General features: G+C 51.5%; 1 protein-coding gene across 1 annotated transcript; it reads right to left on the minus strand.

Annotated features, from left to right (window-relative positions):
• Positions 1–876: 876 nt before the first annotated feature.
• Positions 877–18,149, minus strand: Tmem43 (transmembrane protein 43). Its single transcript, XM_057789346.1, has 12 exons — positions 17,961–18,149; positions 14,145–14,294; positions 13,134–13,268; positions 12,641–12,735; positions 11,828–11,877; positions 11,484–11,553; positions 10,328–10,398; positions 9,030–9,151; positions 8,740–8,814; positions 7,067–7,168; positions 4,418–4,535; positions 877–2,691 (listed from the first exon to the last, which is right to left on the minus strand). The coding sequence occupies exons 1-12, from the start codon at positions 17,970–17,972 to the stop codon at positions 2,489–2,491; spliced, it is 1,203 nt and encodes a 400-aa protein (XP_057645329.1). The 5' UTR covers positions 17,973–18,149; the 3' UTR covers positions 877–2,488.
• Positions 18,150–18,206: the final 57 nt, after the last annotated feature.

An 18,206-nucleotide genomic window follows, 5' to 3' on the forward strand; every position in this document is an offset into this window, starting at 1 on the left:
AACGCACCTGGCTGCGCATTTTCTTTCATGTTTTAACCAGCTAAGAAGATCTAGATAACAGAGACTTGTGTATGTGGTGAGACTTGGAGAAAGTTCAGGATTGTTTTCATGGAGGCTGGGAATCCCTTTTACACACCGATGAAGCTTTGTGTGTGTGACTGTGTTCAATATTACTTCATCTTTGAGTCTTTAAAATGTTGAGTCACTCTTACCAAGGCAAACAAACAAAATACTTGGGCTATGACTCATACTGGACACTCTGGTAGAGAAACAGACTAGGGTCACCATGGAAACCGTATTCTCACACTTCCTGCACCAGAGCCTGACAGGCTTCCTAAATAGGATTTCATTTGGGGGGTTTTGGTTAGGCATAGCCATGTTTCTGGAGATGTAACCTATTCTGGCAGGGGTCAGCTATGAGAAGGCGGGATGGCAGTGCCACGCTAGGTTTGGAAAGTTTGCCTGCTAGGTAACAGCATGGCAGTGCCTCAGACAGGAGGAAACAAGAGGTGCCGTGTCCTGGGCGCTTGGGCTTCAGCCTATTCACTCATTACAGCTGTGTATGGTGACAGGCTCTGTCCCCATTTTACAGATACAACACCGTGAGCCAGTAGGGCAGACGTGATCTGTGACACTCAAACCCAGTGCTGCTTTTAGCACATTCTCAAAGTTGGTGAAGCATGAGTCATTTACTTTAAATAAAGCCAAGACAGAGTAGGCTTAAAGAAGAGGAATACTGAGCTGCTCTTTTGAGAGAACTGAAACCACCTGCAGCAATGAATAGCTGATTGGTTGAAATGAGTTTAATGGCTGTTTTTCTTTTAAAGAACGAAACAACAAAATCTCCCCCCAAAGCAGACTACTGGCAAGATCCTATACCAAGATAGGTAGAAATTTATTTCAAATTTTAATACAAAGAATACAAACCTCAGTTTTTCAAAGACATCAAATTATTCTTCCATAATTTGCTCTTAACACCTTTAAGCTAGCAGAAAAAAACTCATATAAGAAAAGTTACAGACTGAATCCAGAGGATTGCATATTTAGCAATCACTGATTGTGCCATGTTTTCCCAAACCATCTTTTGGAGTTTAGATGAGACTGCATCAGCATGCACTAAATAGTAGTGAATATTGTTTCCATCCTAAACCCAGCAAGGCATCTCTGGCCACACTTTTACCAAGAACCCCAGCTGAAAGCACAGATACCACAAGACATGAGAGGGACTGTTAGATATTACTAGGGCCAGGGGTTCTGACACCTTAGTCAGCTACCAAACACTTTTGGCTACAGCAACTGCTAGGGCAGTTTGCAAATAGGATTGAGATACAGGATAAATCAAGCATCCTTCAAAGGTGTAATAGTAAAGAGGAGACTTAGAAATTATGTCCTTTGGTATGGGTCCTTTATTTAGGATGAGGAAAACGATAGGCATTAAATGCAAAAAGAACCACTGTGCAGCAACTATTTGAGGCTGGAGTGTCAAGGTCAAAAGCATTCCTAGGAAAAAGGCTGGGCCAGGCCGGCCGGGTTTCCTTCAGCAAGCCTTGGTTCTGATTCTTGGCCTCAGTTGGCTGGAGGTCACAGTGAATGAGCCCTCTTAGTAGGAAAGCCTCAGCCTTTTCCTGTAACATTGACTACAACTCAATCACCTTCAAGTGAGCAGGATATCTTCCTCCACAGACCCCACCTAGCATGAACAAATCTGCTAACACTGATTCAAAAGCATCACAAAGTTAAAGCTTACTTGTGGCCTTGGGAACTAAAACCAGTCAAGCCACACTCACTTAAACACCAGTCCTGGTTGAGTTAATCTCAGTGACAGCAACTGTCAAGTGGGAGCCATTCATAGGTGTGTGTATAGGTGTGTGTGTGTGTGTGTGTGTTCAAGTCTCAGCTCTTTCTTGGGATAGAAAGAACACGTGGAGTAACAGAACCAGAGGTCAGGGCTTATACCAAAACACTGTCCAGCCACAGTGACAGTGACCTTTGGGACAAGATAGAACTTCGGTGTTTCTTTAGGCCACATAGGGGCTACCCAGAGGCTTGGTTTGGGGGTACACTTTCTTCTCCAGGCCTGGGTATGGTGTGTCCTACTGATGAGATGTGGTCAGGAGTGGGTGATGGCTGCATTCTGGGGTTTCAGTTGTAGCCGGAGGTTGTGGCAGTCCTGGCACTTAGTTTCAGTGACGAGGGACAGGCAGTGAGAAGGCTGAGTCCTTCACCAGCAGGTCAGCTGACAGTTGAGTGGAATAAAGCCCTGAGAGGGGAAGGCATTAAGCAGGACAGTACTCACTGGGTCACCATCCTCGGGGTGCTTCTGCCCACCAAAGCTGCAGTTTGGCAAGAAGTGGGGCGGAGAAGATGTGAGCTGGTGAACACCAAACCCTACATGCAGGTTAGACACTGGCCCCTTGAAGAATGGGGTGTGCAGATGCCTGTTTCAGCTGGAGCTGGACAGAGGTGACAGGACCTGGCCCCTGAGGCTTCACTCCAGCTTTTTAGCTGGCACCCGGGTCCGTGCAATGATTATTGGTACCAGGGCCAGGCTGCCGATTAGAGCAGCCCACAGCGGTCGGTAGAAGAGCCAGCCAGCAGCCACAGTCAGTAAGGTCAGTGAGGTGGCTACACAGAAGGCAAAGGCTTTCAGACCAATATTGACCAGGTCTCGGAAGACAGGAAACCAGTCCACTGTGGGGAAAGAGAAGGTCATGAGTCCCTGAGGATACTGTGCTCCCGTGCCCTAGACCGCTCCCCTCAGCCATTCAAGGGAGGAAAGGATCAACAAGGTGGACATCCAGGGGAGGTGAAGCTCAGCAAGCTGACATCCACAGCTTTATTCCTGCTCAGCCCATTCCCAAGAGTGGGCGCCTCGGCCCTTCAAAGTCCATGTTGAAGCAACCAAAAAGACCCACAGCACCCTCTCTCCCGCAGAGCCAATGCTGATACTCTACATTGCTCAGAGCTTGAGCTCTGAGCCGCTGTGCCAAGCCTGCAGAGTAAGCACCTGGCACTCAGCAGGCCACCTTGGCTGATGGACAGAGAGGACTATATAGGCCCTGCCACGGCTCCCCTTATCCCTCCACACTACATCTGCCCTACCTGCCAGCATGCCTTCAATGGAAGAACCAGGATCACAGACGGCTTCTCAAACATGGTGGGGACTGAGACTCAGAGGGACTGACCTGTCCTCAGTCGCATGGCCAACATAATTCTGTATAAATTCTGATCATTCTTTGACATGCCCACAATGTGGCTGGTATTTATGAGCATACCTCAGCTGTCTAGGGGAAGTCTGAGGGAATGACTTTAGTTCTCTGTCTGTAAATGAGGAAATCCCCCTCAGTCCCCAGTACTTGCTGCCAATCTGGGATGTGCTCCAGTCACACCTCTCCCCAGTCCATAGACCTACGTCGGGGAAGGGCTTCTGCTGGCACCACAAGAAGGCTGGACAAGGACACATTGGGGCAGAGACCTGGCTACCAAGTCTCCCTGAGCAGGCTCTCATTCTGCTGAGTGTGTCAGTCTGGCACACTTTTGGGACCATTTGGAGTCCTGGCCTCCAGCTGCTCTTCCCTGCTAGAGATCTTTACTTTCCTTCTGATCTGAGTTACTGAAAGCTGTGTCAAAGTTGTTTACCAGCTCTGCTTCAAGAGCACGTGTTGCCTTGCCTTGAGGATCAGAGGATAAGGTTTTCACCTGTTGGCCCACCTGACTGTTGGGTATATAAGCCTCTGTGGTGCTATTGAATAAAGGGCTTCTTACCAGTGACTAGAGGTTCGTTTCTCTGTCTCTCTGTGTCTTTGTGTGTTTCAATCTCCAGACCCTTGCCCCAAGCTCGCGAACTGTATGGTAGCGCATAGAGTGCAGACAGGCATTGTGCGCTGCAGCACACTTCATGTCTTGGGCACCAACACTTAAACTCGGACTCTCTTATGCCAGACTTAGGGCAAGTGAGCAGCCCCTCCCCAGGCTCCAGATGTGCTAGCTGCTGCAAATCTGGCCTAGCTCTGGAGGATGTTTCCATACAGGGAACTCCTAAGCAGGGGCAAGAAAAGGAAGGCCAGGGAGGAGTACCCATGACTCTGACTTGAGGGATTTCAGGTGCAGATCCAGTTCACAGCATAGGCTGGCAAGCCTCCTCCCCATAACTGTCCAGTCATGGAGTAAGGGATGAGCAGAGCAGGCCAAACTGGACCAGCCTCCCATCCCTGAGCAGGTGTGAACATCGCTGCCCATCACACCTGCCTTGCCTTTCTCTGCTATTCATCTTAAAAGCTACCATGGGGGGGGAGGAACGGATGGACAGACAGATGTTTGGTGTCCTCAAGGATCCCAGCTGAAAGGCTGACCAATGCAGTGTGGTGAACACAGGACCTCAAGAGGGAAGGATGGCTCCTGCACCTTTCCTACTTACCCAGGGTGTAGAGGATCCGAGTCATGAGGTTGAGGCCCATAAACATGGCCATCCAGCCAGCCGCCCGCAGGCCCCACGTCTTCATGGAATTGCTCTTCTGTTCTCTACGAAACACCTCCTGCATACAACAAGGTGGCACGGTGTCAGGATCCACAGAGTCACCAACCAACAGTGTGGGTCCTGGGGCGGCGTATTGTTCCTTACAGAGCACAGGGAGATGGGCAAACCTCATGTCTAAATCTGCCTGTCTGGCTCAAGAATATGAATAAGAGATCTATGGCCTTAGTACATGGTCTCGCCATCCTTCCCACTGCAGCTGTCCATAGGGGGCACCTTCCACCCTTCTGGGTGGCCAGTTTAAAGCACATGCTGGTCCTGGGTGAAGCATTAGCCTGCAACCCCAGGACACTGCTTGCAGTTTCAGGCCCCCTGACTCTGACTGTTCCTTCCTACTCTGTAAGCTGTACCTTTGTACCCACTGCTGTCCCTGGTTTTCCTTCTGGCCTGTGAATGCTGATATTATGTCTGCTTCGCCTACTCTGCCCAGGACCCCGTGCACCCCACATCCCATGTGCCTGTACTCAAACATAACACTACATGCCCAGCACTGCTTTAGTGCTACACTGCCTCCTACACATCGTCCCAGCCTCCTGGCACGCTGATCACTGACTCAGCCCCACCCCAGCCTGAGTCTGTCTTCTCCATAGCAGCATGTGATCCCACAGCCCGCCCACCTGCACAAGTCAAAATCAGGGTCAGGTGTAGTCTGTTTGCCCCTCTCCATACAAGTTCTGCCAGCTGTTTATGGTGATCCACACCATCACTGTTCCTCAAGGGGGTTCTTACATTAGCCCACAATTTGCTGGCCTCCCTTCTTCCTTGCACAGCAACTGCCGTGACCCCAACCAGCTCTGACCCTCCACCTGGGCCTTGGCCACCTATGGGGAGCCCAGGTCAAGTGTACTGTCGTGTGCAGACTGTCTGCCCACAGTTGCCCAGCAGTTCTGCACTTTCTTGCAAGCTTGGCTAAGATACGGTTTCCCTGAGAGTCTTTCCCAGGCTCTGACTGAACAGTACTCTTGTCCAGTCTCTAACACACAAAGATGGACACCTGTCTCCGGATTTAGCTGCCACTGTCCTGTGGTTTACAAGCACACTGATCTGACTTAAGATAACTTAATCAGAATCTTCTCTGTTTTACCGAGACAGGAAGCTGAGGCTCGGTGAGGTTGTGACACAACCCCATGGCTTCACCATAGATAGTTAACAGGAAAGCCATTCTGATATGCCTGTGTTTGGTGAGCAGGTGTGGACCGCGTGAATAGCCACCACACAAGATGGGGATGACAATGGTGTATTTTCTAAAATGTTTCATTACAACAGAAGAGGAAACAGGCTCAGGGAGGGTAAGACTTGTTCAAGGTCTGTGGCTGGTGAGAGGCAGAGCGAGAACTATGCAGGAGCTGAGTCATGCCGTGGTCTGGGCCCCTGAACTCTTCAGACCCTGGAGTCCCCACATCCTGACTTTGGAGCCCAGCTTTCTTCTCAGCTCTGTGTGGCTGCCTGCTTGCCTGTCTAGCCAAACCTCCCCTCCCAGGCCTCCTCCACCACACATCCCACCCACCACCCTCTGGAGTCCTCCAGAGATCTGAGACTGCCTGAGAAGGCTGGAAACCAGGGTTGGGCAAAGCCCTGAGAGAAAGAAAAGGGCTTCCTAATTTTAGAGCGGTTCCTAGGATGACTCATAGCCCAGGCTGGGAGGTGGCAGCCCCACCCTGAGCCTGGTAACCAGGCTCCCCAACAACAGACCGGCCACACCCTATCTTGGCCAGGTAAAGGAGCAGGTGGGGTCCAAACACTATGACCCACTGGTGGTGGCTGGAAGAGGGCAGCTGAGGACACAGCAATAGCAGCAGAAGGGCCACAGCTATGCTCTGAGGCCCGCTGCACCCTTGGCCTTTTCTGGCTGGTTCTGGACTGAAACCCACAGATCTGCTTAAGACACACAGGGAGGCCCCAGCAGGGACCCACTGGGTTTGCTAGCAAGAGCTGAAATTGGCAATGCTCTATTCTAAAGGTGCAGAGCTGAGCAACCAGCATTCCTCCTTCTCAGCACCGGGAAAGGCACGCCCAGGGGACTTTGGGACCTGTGTGTGGGTGATCACCTCACTCACATGGCTCTGATACTGCAGCTCCAAACCCTTCACTGATGCCCCTGAAGGAAGAAGAAGAACCTCAGAGTGGCCTCTGCCTTATGACAACCTTGCAGCCACTGCCCCCTCTTCTCCTGGCAAGTGAGATCTTTCCTGCCCGACTTGATTATTCTAGGGTGGGCCTGTTAATTTTGAGGGCCTGCACAAAAATGACTTGTCAGAGGCCCTGGCCACAGAAACTGTCTATTAGAAACCCATCGTGCTGGGGCATGGCTGCTCACACTCCTACCCTGGTCTCACTATTCTCCTCCCACAAGACCAACAGCCTGAGAGGGCAGTGTCAGTCCTCAGTGCCTCACTCACAGGAGGCTGCTGTCCTGTTTCCTTTTCTTCATCCTGCATTGGCCAGACCGCTAGTGGTGGGGCTTCTTAATTAGCACCGAGAAGAAAGGCAGGATGCACCTGGCCCCAACACAAAGGGGCAGCAGCAACTCACCTCAGCTGAGAAGTCTCCATGGTGCAGGAGCAGCAGGGTGTCCCCAGACTTGGTGGAGTATGGGATTAGCTGGTCACCTCGCTGCCGGGCAATCACAGTAACCTGATCAGGAAAGTCAGTATTAGAGCTGAGTGGAGCGAGGGACAGAGGCACAGGGTGAGACCCACAGCCCACCCCTCAGACTCCACACCAGTCAGGAGGTGAGGAGACCTGGGGCTTCTCTCCTTGTTTCTATGGGGTACAGTGCCTGGTGCTCTGGCCAAGCTGCTTCAGTCCAAGCTCTAGGGAGGCACTCAGCAGGGGTTGGGGCAGACCTACACAGGGAGATGGTGTGGACCACATGGTGACATTGCTGCTTGACAAAGTCCCAACATTCCTTCGCCAGGCAGACCACGCTTCTCCAGCACTGTTTCAGTCTCATTGTTAATGATTCTCTCTATCAATGCCTTTCCCTTTGGGAAATTTTGTGCGGGCTTTGGTAAAGAATGAAAATGTGCACAAAGTAATTCTTTGGAAAATAAAATCCCCACCATCTTGGAACCAGGAATCCCATTGTGCCCTCCTAATTTCACCAAGTGCAGAAATGTTAGAGATTTACTACACGCCTGACCCCAAGGATGAATGCCTACAATTCAGCTCCAGAACCTGAGGCCGTTAGGGGCAAGAGTTCAGTTAGTAAGTGTAGAGAAATCAGAATGGTACGGTACAATGGGGAAAGAGTAAGACGGCAGGACTTCCCTTTGGGGAGCCTATGAGGGGAATACCCACAGAGTAAGACTAAGACACAAAGGCACACAGATAGGGAACAGCTCAGTGCCTATCCCCTTGAGGAATGAAAACTGCTCTTAAATTTAGTGGGAGTGTCTAGTCCCAGAAGTCCTTTTCCCAAGGTCAGACATTTGGATAGGGGTCCCCATTCCCTCAGGAGCTTGAAGAAAGTTCCTGCTTGCTACAAAGGAAGTTACTCTTCTTATCACTTGCAAGAGGAACTTGTGGCCCTATTGTCAAGGTCAATGCTAGATTCCTCAACCCCTGATCTCAAGTCACACCCCAACTCACAGGCCCCCTTTCTCCATTTTATGTTTTGTACAACTACAGAGTATAAAACGTGTATTCTTTTTTCAGTAAACACTGCTGGAAGTCATCCTGATTCACCCTCAGATGGTGTCTGTCCCCTACCCCCAGCCTCCACATATCCTCTTTGGACCTGAACCCCCGGAGGAAGCAGGTCTCCAGCAGGGAAAGGTCCTGCTGTCCTTCTGGACCGAGAGCTACTATGGATAGGACTAGCGGTCACAGTGGACTCTAGATGAATGACAACGCATATGCATACCAAGCAACCAGACCAGGCCTGGATCATCTGTGCTTTCTCCACCATGGCTTCCTGAGCCCTAACAGTCTTCTATCTGCCTCAGAGGTCAGGCCCTGAGGAGACATTCTGATCGTGTACTATAAAGAACCAAGACCACGTACTGTGGCTGGGAGAAGGGGCTGCTATAATTGGACAAGCACCACTAGGACTGTGGCTCCCAGCCCGGGGTCCAGGAGCCACTGTGGAAAACACAGACCTCTGAAACTGCTTAAGAGCATGGCTGCTGCTTGTGCAAATGAGAAGCAATGCAGTTAGGACCCAGGGAATCGTGACTAGGGGCAGCCCCAGGGAAGCAGATTACCACGTGAGCTGGGCCCAGGTTAGGGTCGTCACTGCTTAGTCCTGCATAAGAAAAGGAGACGCGGACATCACCAACCTGAGGGTGAAAGAGAAGAGGGAGAGAGTTAGTGAATGGTGATCCAACACCTGGCTGTTTTCACTCTTCCACCCAGGAGGCCTGTTCCCTAGGAGGCCTGCCCATCTCCCATCTCCATGGCCAAGGGCAGCCTGGGTTCAGCTGTTGCACACAACTCTCAGTGCTACTCAAAAGCCTTGTCCTCTGCTATCTGAGCAGCCCTCATGTCCACGTACCTCTGGGTACTTAGGGTTTTCACTGTGGTAGAAGAAGTCTCCTCGGCGAATGATGTCCACGTGGGGGTCCTCTAGCTTGGACAGGCTCAGGGGCTTGAAGTTGTCAATCTTGTCAATGAGGCCTGAGGGAAGCGAATGCTCAGAAACCATGGCCTCCACTGAGAACCCTGCTCTGCTAGCCTGTAACCTGACACTCTGTCCTTGGTGCTCTCAGACAGCAAGGCCAGTACCAGCCTACGCCCTCTGGCTTTTGCCTAGCTCCCAAATGCAGTGGATTTTTTTTTTTAAAATAGTGGGTCTTATATAGCCCATTGTGGCCTCAAACTCACTAAGAGTTAAAGGTGACCTTGACCTCTTGATTTTACTGCCTTTGCTCTTCATTCAACTGCTGGGATGACAAGGCCATACATGGGATGATTGTCATACATGGTTTCTTTTTTGTTCCATGACAGGGTTTCACTATGAAGCCCAAATCAGTCTCAAACTTGTTAATCCTATCTTGGCTCCCTGACTGCCAGGATGATAGGCACGTGCCACCACACCAGCTGCAATGCCCCCTTTCCCAACTCTATCTCCAGGACTGCCCTGTGCCCAACTCACTAACTCTTCCAGGAAGGCTTTTCCATGCCCTGTCCTGCTAAGTCAGCCTAGTCACAGCTGTGAGAGTGGCTTTCTGCCATCCCTCCTCGGAACACACGCTCACCCACATCTAAGCCAGACCTCCCTCCACCACAGGCACCAGCTGAGTGGCAGAGCTACTGGGACAGCCAGGCTAAGACTGCCTATCTGAGTCTCAAGCACCTCCTCTGTCACCTTCTCAGGGTAGGCCCACGGAACCCAAGCATTATATGACTCATGGTGCCTCCTTAAATCTTTAGGGTTTCTCCTCACAGTTACAGAGGAGGCTCTGATGCACCTCCTTGTGGGAGAGCTAGATGCCTGGCAGGGCTCAGAAGTGGAACCAGAGGTCAGAGGGAGGGAGGGCTGCCTGAGGCAGGTCTCTGGTGCAATGTCTGCTCAGAACAGACATGCACAGTGTCAAAAGGGTGTAGCACCTAGGGTAATTTCTAGAACAATCCAGGCTTCAGAGGAACTGCCAAGAGTGGGGGTTCTACTCTTGAGGGCTCACCTCACTCTGTCCCAGTCCAGAGTATAATTCTGAGATGGGGGCCAGCTGAACCCTGATACCGACTACCATAAGCTGTGGGTCTGCTTAATACTAGGGCCCCAGACCTAGAAGAGGCCAAGGGGATAGAAAGGCCTTTGGGTGGGCACCTCTACAAAGGCCCGAGACTCACCTGCTGACAGAAAAAACCTGCCAATTTGGACAAAGGGGGCTGTTGCTGTGAAAGACTCCACTGCCATGGCACTGCAGGAGAGAGGGGGACAGTCAATAATGGGGCACTAGGGTGGGAGCTGTCTGGTCACCTTTGGGTTGTAGTGTGCTGGGGATAGTCCCTACCCAAGAAGGGGATCCTGCAAGTCTAGGCACATGAGGCCAGGGCTCCCGTTTCCCTCTCTGGGAAACACCCCCGCTCTGTCTCATCACCCAGAGCTGCAAACCCTCTTACCTAACCCAGCCCAGCCTATTAGCTGTTGTGGAATATTACTCTAACTAGGTAAAGATGTGGTATATTTGCTTATGTTGTGGAATATTAATTTAACTATGTAAAGGTGTGTTACATTTGTTTATGCTGCCTTTGTTTAATTATGTAAAGATGTGTTGCTGTTTCCTCTTGCCTGCCTAAGACGCTTGACTGGTCTAATAAAAAGCTGAACAGCCAATAGTTAGGCAGGAGAGGGATGGAGGTGGGGGAGAGGAGAGAGGAGAGAGGCTGCTAGCCAACCAGACACAGAGGAAGTAGTGAAAGTAGGACCTACAGAATGAAAGAAGTTACAACATAGAAGAAGAGAAACAAGTTAAGTCATAAGAGCTAGTGGGACAAGCACAAGATAAGGCTGAACATTCATAACTAAGCCTCTGGGTCATGATTTGGGGGCTGGTGGTCTGAGAAAACTGCTACAATTTGCCATAAAACGGAGCCTTTCTGGACCACATACCACTTCCAGCCTGGGCAGTCTCCATCTTCCTGGCTCAACTTGGACCACGGCTTCAAATGATCTAGCCATGCCCAAGTGCTACTTCATCATCCTCACCCATACCACAGAGTGACTTCCCCCTGAGGAAACCTAACACTGCCCCTACAGCCCCCAACCTGGCTAACAGTAACAAGGGACTTTGTGACACAGAGAATTCTCTCAGTCCTTCACCAGGCCAGTGCTAACTTGACAGTCAGCAAAGACCAGGTCATCATCTGTGCACCTGATGCCAACACAGAGCTTGGTGTTAAAACTGCATCTTGTGTGTTTGTCAACCCATCACTCAGATTAGAAACTGAGGCTGGAGCCTGCAAGGGTAAGCAAGACTGGACTTGGGCCCAGGCAAGCTCTCACCTGGGGTTTTTGTGGCCAATCTCTCGGTCAAAGTTTTTGCTGTTGACAATTTCTGACCTCCACTCCGTATCTGCATGAAAAGAAAGAAGGGACAATTCAGACCAGCTAAGAGTGGTCTCAGCATCCTCTTACCATGACCCTTGGGGACCAGGGTAGCTGCTCAGGACTCCCTGGATGGTGGGCATGCAGGACCCTGAGGACTGGCACTCAGGAACTTTGCCTGGTGCTGAGGCTTTCCACACCTGCCCACAGCCCCACTGTGGTGCCCACCACTGCCAGCCTGGGCTGGGGTGGCAGTCACATGTCATGGGGATGCGCAGGGGCTTGGAGGGTCCGGGACTCACTGTAGGAGTACTTGGTCTCCTTCTTCACCTGGCCGTCCTCCGTGTACTCACTGCAGAAAAAGCACAGGCAGCAGAAGTCAGCTCAGGCGCCTGAGGCCATCTGCTCTCTAAGTGTCTGAAGTAGCCTCACAGTCCAGCTCCCCACAGGGAGTGGAAGCCTGCTGGGTTCAGGAACAGACAGTCCCCAGCCACCATGGAGCAGGCACTATCTCTAGAAGGCCTGCCTGGAGGGACATGGTTTCTCAGCCTAGCTACAGACTCCAGCTGGCTCACCCAAAGATGTCTAGCTTTGGGCTCAAAGAGATCCAGCTGCAGCCTCTGGGAGAACCTAGGGTGGCAGGGGAATGTTCTCGAGTATTCCTTGATTACTCCCTTCCCCTCACAGGCCATGTAGGTCAGGTGGGGCCGAGTCTGGTTCTGGCTCTAGGTGACCAGGCCGTGAGTTAACTGAGAAGTGGCTTGTGCCCTCTGTGAGAGGATGACCCAATGCAGGAAAAGCTGAGCAGGGACTGGCAGTGGAAGGCCACACTAACTCCTAGTGACACCATTTGAGCCTGGACTGTCGTGCCTTGAGCGGTGCACCCTGGAATGTCCAGGTGAGTAAGCTGAGCAGCTCCCTTTCTGCTCCGGCCCACTCTGCGCTAGACTGTTGTCGCCACGCACCAGTGCTGGGGTCTGACACTTTTCTGATAAGCAGACCCTACACTTTGAATTTGGTTAAATGGCCTCTTCATAAAAGCACCGCCCTTTATCCTAGCACTGAAGCCCTCACGCCCTTCATACTCTCCACTCCCTCGATGCCTGGCTCCTCACCTGGACTCTTCTGTCTCCACCCACTGGTACATCTCCACATGCCGCCGCAATTTCACAGCTGGAAGATGGACCCCGTAGTTTGGGTCAGACAAGAGCTTCAAAGAGAATCAAACAAAAGTGTAAAGGCCAAATGTATGGCAGTCCAGAGTCCCCAGCCCAGAGGAGCCCAACTGCAAGAGGGATAAAGACGGGCAGGACTAGAAGTGAAGATGGAGACCAGCATGAAGCTGCCAGCCTCAGCTCTCAGCACAACACCCATGACCCTGAGCTCAGACAACAGCCCAGCTCCAATCATCATACTGTGTGCAAACTGTAATTTGAGCTGTTATTATCACATGACTGTGAGACTGCTGTCATTAGCATAGGGGACACTGGGACTGAGAAATGACTTGACCACACAGTCACAGAGGGCACAATCACACCCACGTGGGTCTCTCTGAGGTCCAACTCTGAGCTACTGCAGTCGGCAGCTGCCACCCAATCACCAGCCTACCTTGGACGTCCGCAGGGACCCGATGATGTGCACCAGCCTCCCTTCATTCTCCGGAGCTACACTGTGGATGCTGTCTGGGGACACCACAAGTGACAGGCCCTCTGCAAGTAAGGTGGCTGTCTTCAGTGCACGACCCTGTCAGAGGGCAGAAGAAGGGATTTCAACAGCTCAGGTGCTGCTTGACACCTCGATGCGGGTAGAGAGAGGGATGGACCTCAGCAAGCAGAGCTGTTGAGGTCTAGCAACTGGAGACTCAAGACTAGAACCCAGGCAGACCCCACCAATCTCACACTGTCCAAAGTTGGGAACAGCTCTTTATCTCCCTGCCCTGGACTAGTTTTGTGCCTCCACTTGCCTCTGCCTCCCACTCTCCAAGCTTCCAATCCATGTGGTTTACAAAGGCCAATCTGAAGCTCTGTCCAAATCACGTGATCCAGGACGTGCCGACCAGATGCGCTCTCAGCTTAGCTGACATACTTCATCTATCTCACCCAAAGGTGCCTGGAGCCTCTGGGAGAACCTAGGGTGGCAGGGGCACCTTTCCCAGCTTTTCATGATTACTTCCCTGCCTCCAAGGCCATGTAGTCTGATGAAACTGAGCCTGGTATTGGTTCAGAGAACTGAGGCCTACACCAAGGACCTGAGAGATAGCTGTAACTTCTGCTAAACTGACTTAAAAAGACACGGTTCTGGTTCCCCGATTCTCGCAGATGCTAAGCTGCTTGGAAGGGGGACTGAAATTGCTCCAAGGGAAGGGGCTGCCCCCCACATAAAATGTCACCACAGAGAGTCAGAATTCCAGCAATCCAGCATGAGTGCCTAGACGTTGAATGCTTCAGCCATGCCTGAAGCAGGTTCTCAGGTGTGCGAACTGACTCACTGCCCCTCTGGCTTACACTGAGGCGTGTCACAGCGGAAAGAATTCTGATTAACTCAGCAGCCCTCTCCCTCCTGTAAACCTAGGCCTTTTATTTCAGAGTTCAGTCATTGGATCCTCGCCCTGCACCTTACCTCGTTGGTGAAAATTAAGTAGAAGGAGAGCAAGAAGGTCACCAGCCCCACGAACATCCCACCGGAAGTCTCACTCAGCCGCTCCAGGAAGCCTGGCTGGGGGTCAGATGTCACCTTGACATGTTCTTTCCTACTGCTGATACTGGAATACTGAAGGGGAAATTGAAAATTTGATGAGTTTTGAGAAATAATTTTGGTGTCCAAAATTATTCTTCCCAGAAGAACCCCTATTCTCCACAGACATTGGGGGACAATTTTACTTTGGCATAGAATTTCTGGGCCATAAGTTCAGCGCAAGGCAAGCAAATGCTAAAGACACCAACAAGCTGTTTTACAAAGCAGCTAGAAGTGTTATTTTTTTTTTTTTTTCTTTTTCGAGACAGGGTTTCTCTGTGGTTTTGGAGCCTGTCCTGGAACTAGCTCTTGTAGACCAGGCTGGTCTCGAACTCACAGAAATCCGCCTGCCTCTGCCTCCCAAGTGCTGGGATTAATAGAAGTGTTATTTTTAATTAAATTTGAGAAGTAATGGCTGGGCTTCCTGAGGACTGTGCTGTTCTGTGAGGCTGGAAGAGGTAGGTGGCCTTTTGGACAGTGGGGTCACAGTTCTAAGAACTACCAGGTGGCTATGCTGAAAATCCAGTGAGAAGCGGGCCCAGTGCTGGCTGCACCTTCCAGCTAGGGCATCAAGACAAGCTATCTGGAGGAGAGGGCATAGAGGCAGACCTCAGGAAAAAGGCGCCCTTAGTAGGGGACTATGAAGCAATGGTGTGGAGTGGCACTGTCTGCCCTAGCTGTGCAGGGCTGGTAGAAAGACAAGGCAGATGGACATGCCCAGGCAACACCCGGTAGGCCCAGAGCCACAGGTCAGTGGTGCAGGTTTTGTCCAGACTGCTGTTGTCAGAAGTATGTCTAGTGCTTATCACCAAATGCAGAGACTGAGCCTGAATCCTGGCTCTGCCACCCCACTATCTGTGGATCCTCCATTTCTTCACGGGTAAAGTGGAGGTTAAATTCCGGTGCTTGGGGTGGTGGCTCAGAGCTGGGGCCTCGTCGGCTCCTATGGGAGTTTCAACTATAGGGACATTATCAGATTTCTCCATCACTGAAACTGAGGCTGCCACCCAGACTGTGGGTGTGGATGAAAGTCACAGAGATACAAAGTGGTCACCAGGCAGGCACCTCAGAGAGCCTGGTCCCTTCCTGCCCAGGATCAGAGGATGGATTTGGGTCCAAGTCTGTGATCATAGCTGATGCCAGTCTGGCTGCTCTCCAGGGCTGCCTCAGGCCTGCTGAGGACACCCACGGAAGCCAGAATGATACCATCAGAAACTCAGTGGAGACAATCGCTGCAGACAAGAAGGTGGCCATCAGTTATGAGCCAGTTCAAGGCAGAAGAGACTACCACTACTCCATTTCACAGATGAGGAAATCAAGACTCACTGCTTAGGCTATCTGCCCAGATCAATAGCTTATAAGTAGTGAGTGTTCAAATCCAGGCAGATTCCTCTGCCCTATACTGTTTTCCTTATCGCTTGACTGTAATGTGAACTGAAGAAGTGGAAGCAGAAAAAGGAGACCTGTGTTCCTCCAGCTCTTCCTAAGCCCAGGAAGGAAGGGAGGGCAGAAGGACGTTCTTCCAGCTGGGGGAGAGATAAGATGGGAAATGGCACATATGGGTGTATGTATATGTATGTGTATATGTACATTTATGTGTCCTCTATGTCATAGTCCACTTCCAGCACACTGGGCTCAGAATCAGCAAGCAATGAAGCAATAGGTGGAAATACACTGGGCCTGGAAATTGGCACATCAGGGTTGGAATTCCAGCTTTGTTGCTGTGTGAGCCTGGTAACACGCTCCACCTCTCTGGTTCTGGTTCCTCACTTGCTGGTAATAATACCCACCCGACAGGACAGTTGTGATGCCTCTGCTCCACCCACTGTCTTAAGATTTTCTTGCTTACCCTGCCTGTTGGTTCAGCTACAGTATGGATGTTCTGGTACTCTGTCCCCTAGACATGACACAGCCATTGCCATCTTGAAATAAGAACAGTTTTGATTATCCACACGAGCCCCTCATATGATCAAGCATGTTTCCTAGAAGAGTGGAAGAGGGTCTTTATACCCTCAGGTGAGAGTCCAGCCACTCTCTTCTTATGTCCCACCCCCAGCAGTATGTAGTACTGCTGGCGTATACAGGAGGCAGAAAGCTAACGGAAGGGGGACTGGGAGCAAAGGGGACGACACTCCATCTACACAGCTTTCCAGGGGTGGTCACCCATGTTGATATGGGACTTTGGTGATATAGCTGTTTGGGGGTTACCTATGCTCCTGCAAGTATACCCCACTAACCTCCTTGGCTCACCACGATGGAGTTGGTAGGCTTGTTCCTTTGGTCTATGGTTATCCTGTCTGACCGAATAGATCTTTGTTCAAATCTTCCCAGGAAAATAATGTAAAAAAATGGATGGACAAAGACATGGCTACAATAGATATCTTACTGTGTCTGTTTGTTGGTGTGGGAGTCAGACCCCAACACACATACCCAAGATGGTCTCTGACTGTACGAGCCTATAAGAGTGACTTTTTCATGAGTTAAGTACCTCCCATGTACAGGCTCTGTACCTAGCAATCTTCCTCAAAACTTCAAAATAACTGATCCCATGAGAGTGAACCCTGGGAAGTTAAGAGTGGAAGAATCTTGATTTGCCTCTAGGCTTGACTCCAAAGCCTGCCCTCGTCACCTTCCCAAGCTGGTGCTGCAGCATAAGCTGGCTTAGAGCCCCCGAGCAGGTGTCTTCTGCTGGGGAAGTGCAAATATGATGCTGATGCTGATGATAGGTGCCAGCAGGAGTCCACCTGCTCCTGTTAGACTGGTCTACAGCCTGCCTTCTCCTCTGGCTCCAGTGCAGCTTTCCTAACCTCTGGCTCTTCGACCCTTCCAGAACGGGACAATGTGCCAAGCAGTCACTGCCTGGGCAGTGGGTGACACAAAGTCTAGTCTCTTAGGAGATGTAGGAGGCCAAGAAGAGGTTTGCAGGACAGAGGAGAAGCCTGGGAAGAGGACAGAACAGGCCAGAGGAGGGCAGCATGACACTCTACCAAGGAGGGAGAGAGGGTGTGCCTAGGGTTGGCAGTGTTCCTGAACTGGCTTCAGAGGCACTTTCGCCAGAGGCAGTGGTGAGTCACCAGCTTCTCCCACACCCAGTCCCCTAGTAAGTGATGCTGCTCAGCTCCTTGAATGAATGTTAGCGTTCACTACTATAGTTCTTAAAGACTAGTTGCAGTAGGAAGAAACCATAGACCTGGTGGGGGGGGGGGATGTGAGGGAGACTATCCTCAGCCAGGGTCTCTTACCAAATAAATGCGGTAGGGACCGGGAGGTAGAGAAAAGCCTCCTTCTCCTGGTGATCCAGCCAGGCTCGTCCAGCTACAGTGGCATCACAGCCCAGTGTACACACCCCCTAGGGCGAGGAGGTCAGAGCAGCCTTTGCTGGACAGCTCCACCTGGGCGAGATCGCCTTGCCAACATGCCGACCGACGGACACTTTCCCCGTGGTCCTTCTAGTCCCCAAGTGTCATACCCCCGGGGGCCCAGAAAGTAACCAGAAGTCGAAAGAGCAGCATGCACGAGCTGACTCGACGGAGGAGAGCGTCCCACAAACGCGCGGCCTGAGGGTGAGTGAACAGATGGACGAGAGCAGGGAGATCAGGGCCGCCTCACCCACTGGGGTCGCATCGCTTAAAGGACACAGCGTGGACCCGAGGAAGAAGCGAGCCGGATGATGGTGTGGCCCGGGGACTAGGAGTTACTCACGTTCGCGGCCATGGTGGGCCCAGCTCGCCTCCGTGGTCTCGCACTGCTCTGCTAGGAATTGTTCTGACGACCGGAATGCAGAATACGGTGAGCTCTGTCTGCTAGAGAGCTGCAAGACACCGCGTGGAATCCGAGACCTGGCTGGACTCAGAACAAAAGTTACCGCCCCGCGGGTAGTTATCTGCGCCCCGCAAGTTGTCTGCGCGTGCGCATTTCGCGGCCTGCTGGGAAATGTAGTCCGCAGTA

This window comes from Chionomys nivalis, chromosome 1, assembly GCF_950005125.1.
Source record: "Chionomys nivalis chromosome 1, mChiNiv1.1, whole genome shotgun sequence".
In the NCBI taxonomy this organism is placed as follows: Eukaryota; Metazoa; Chordata; class Mammalia; order Rodentia; family Cricetidae; genus Chionomys; species Chionomys nivalis.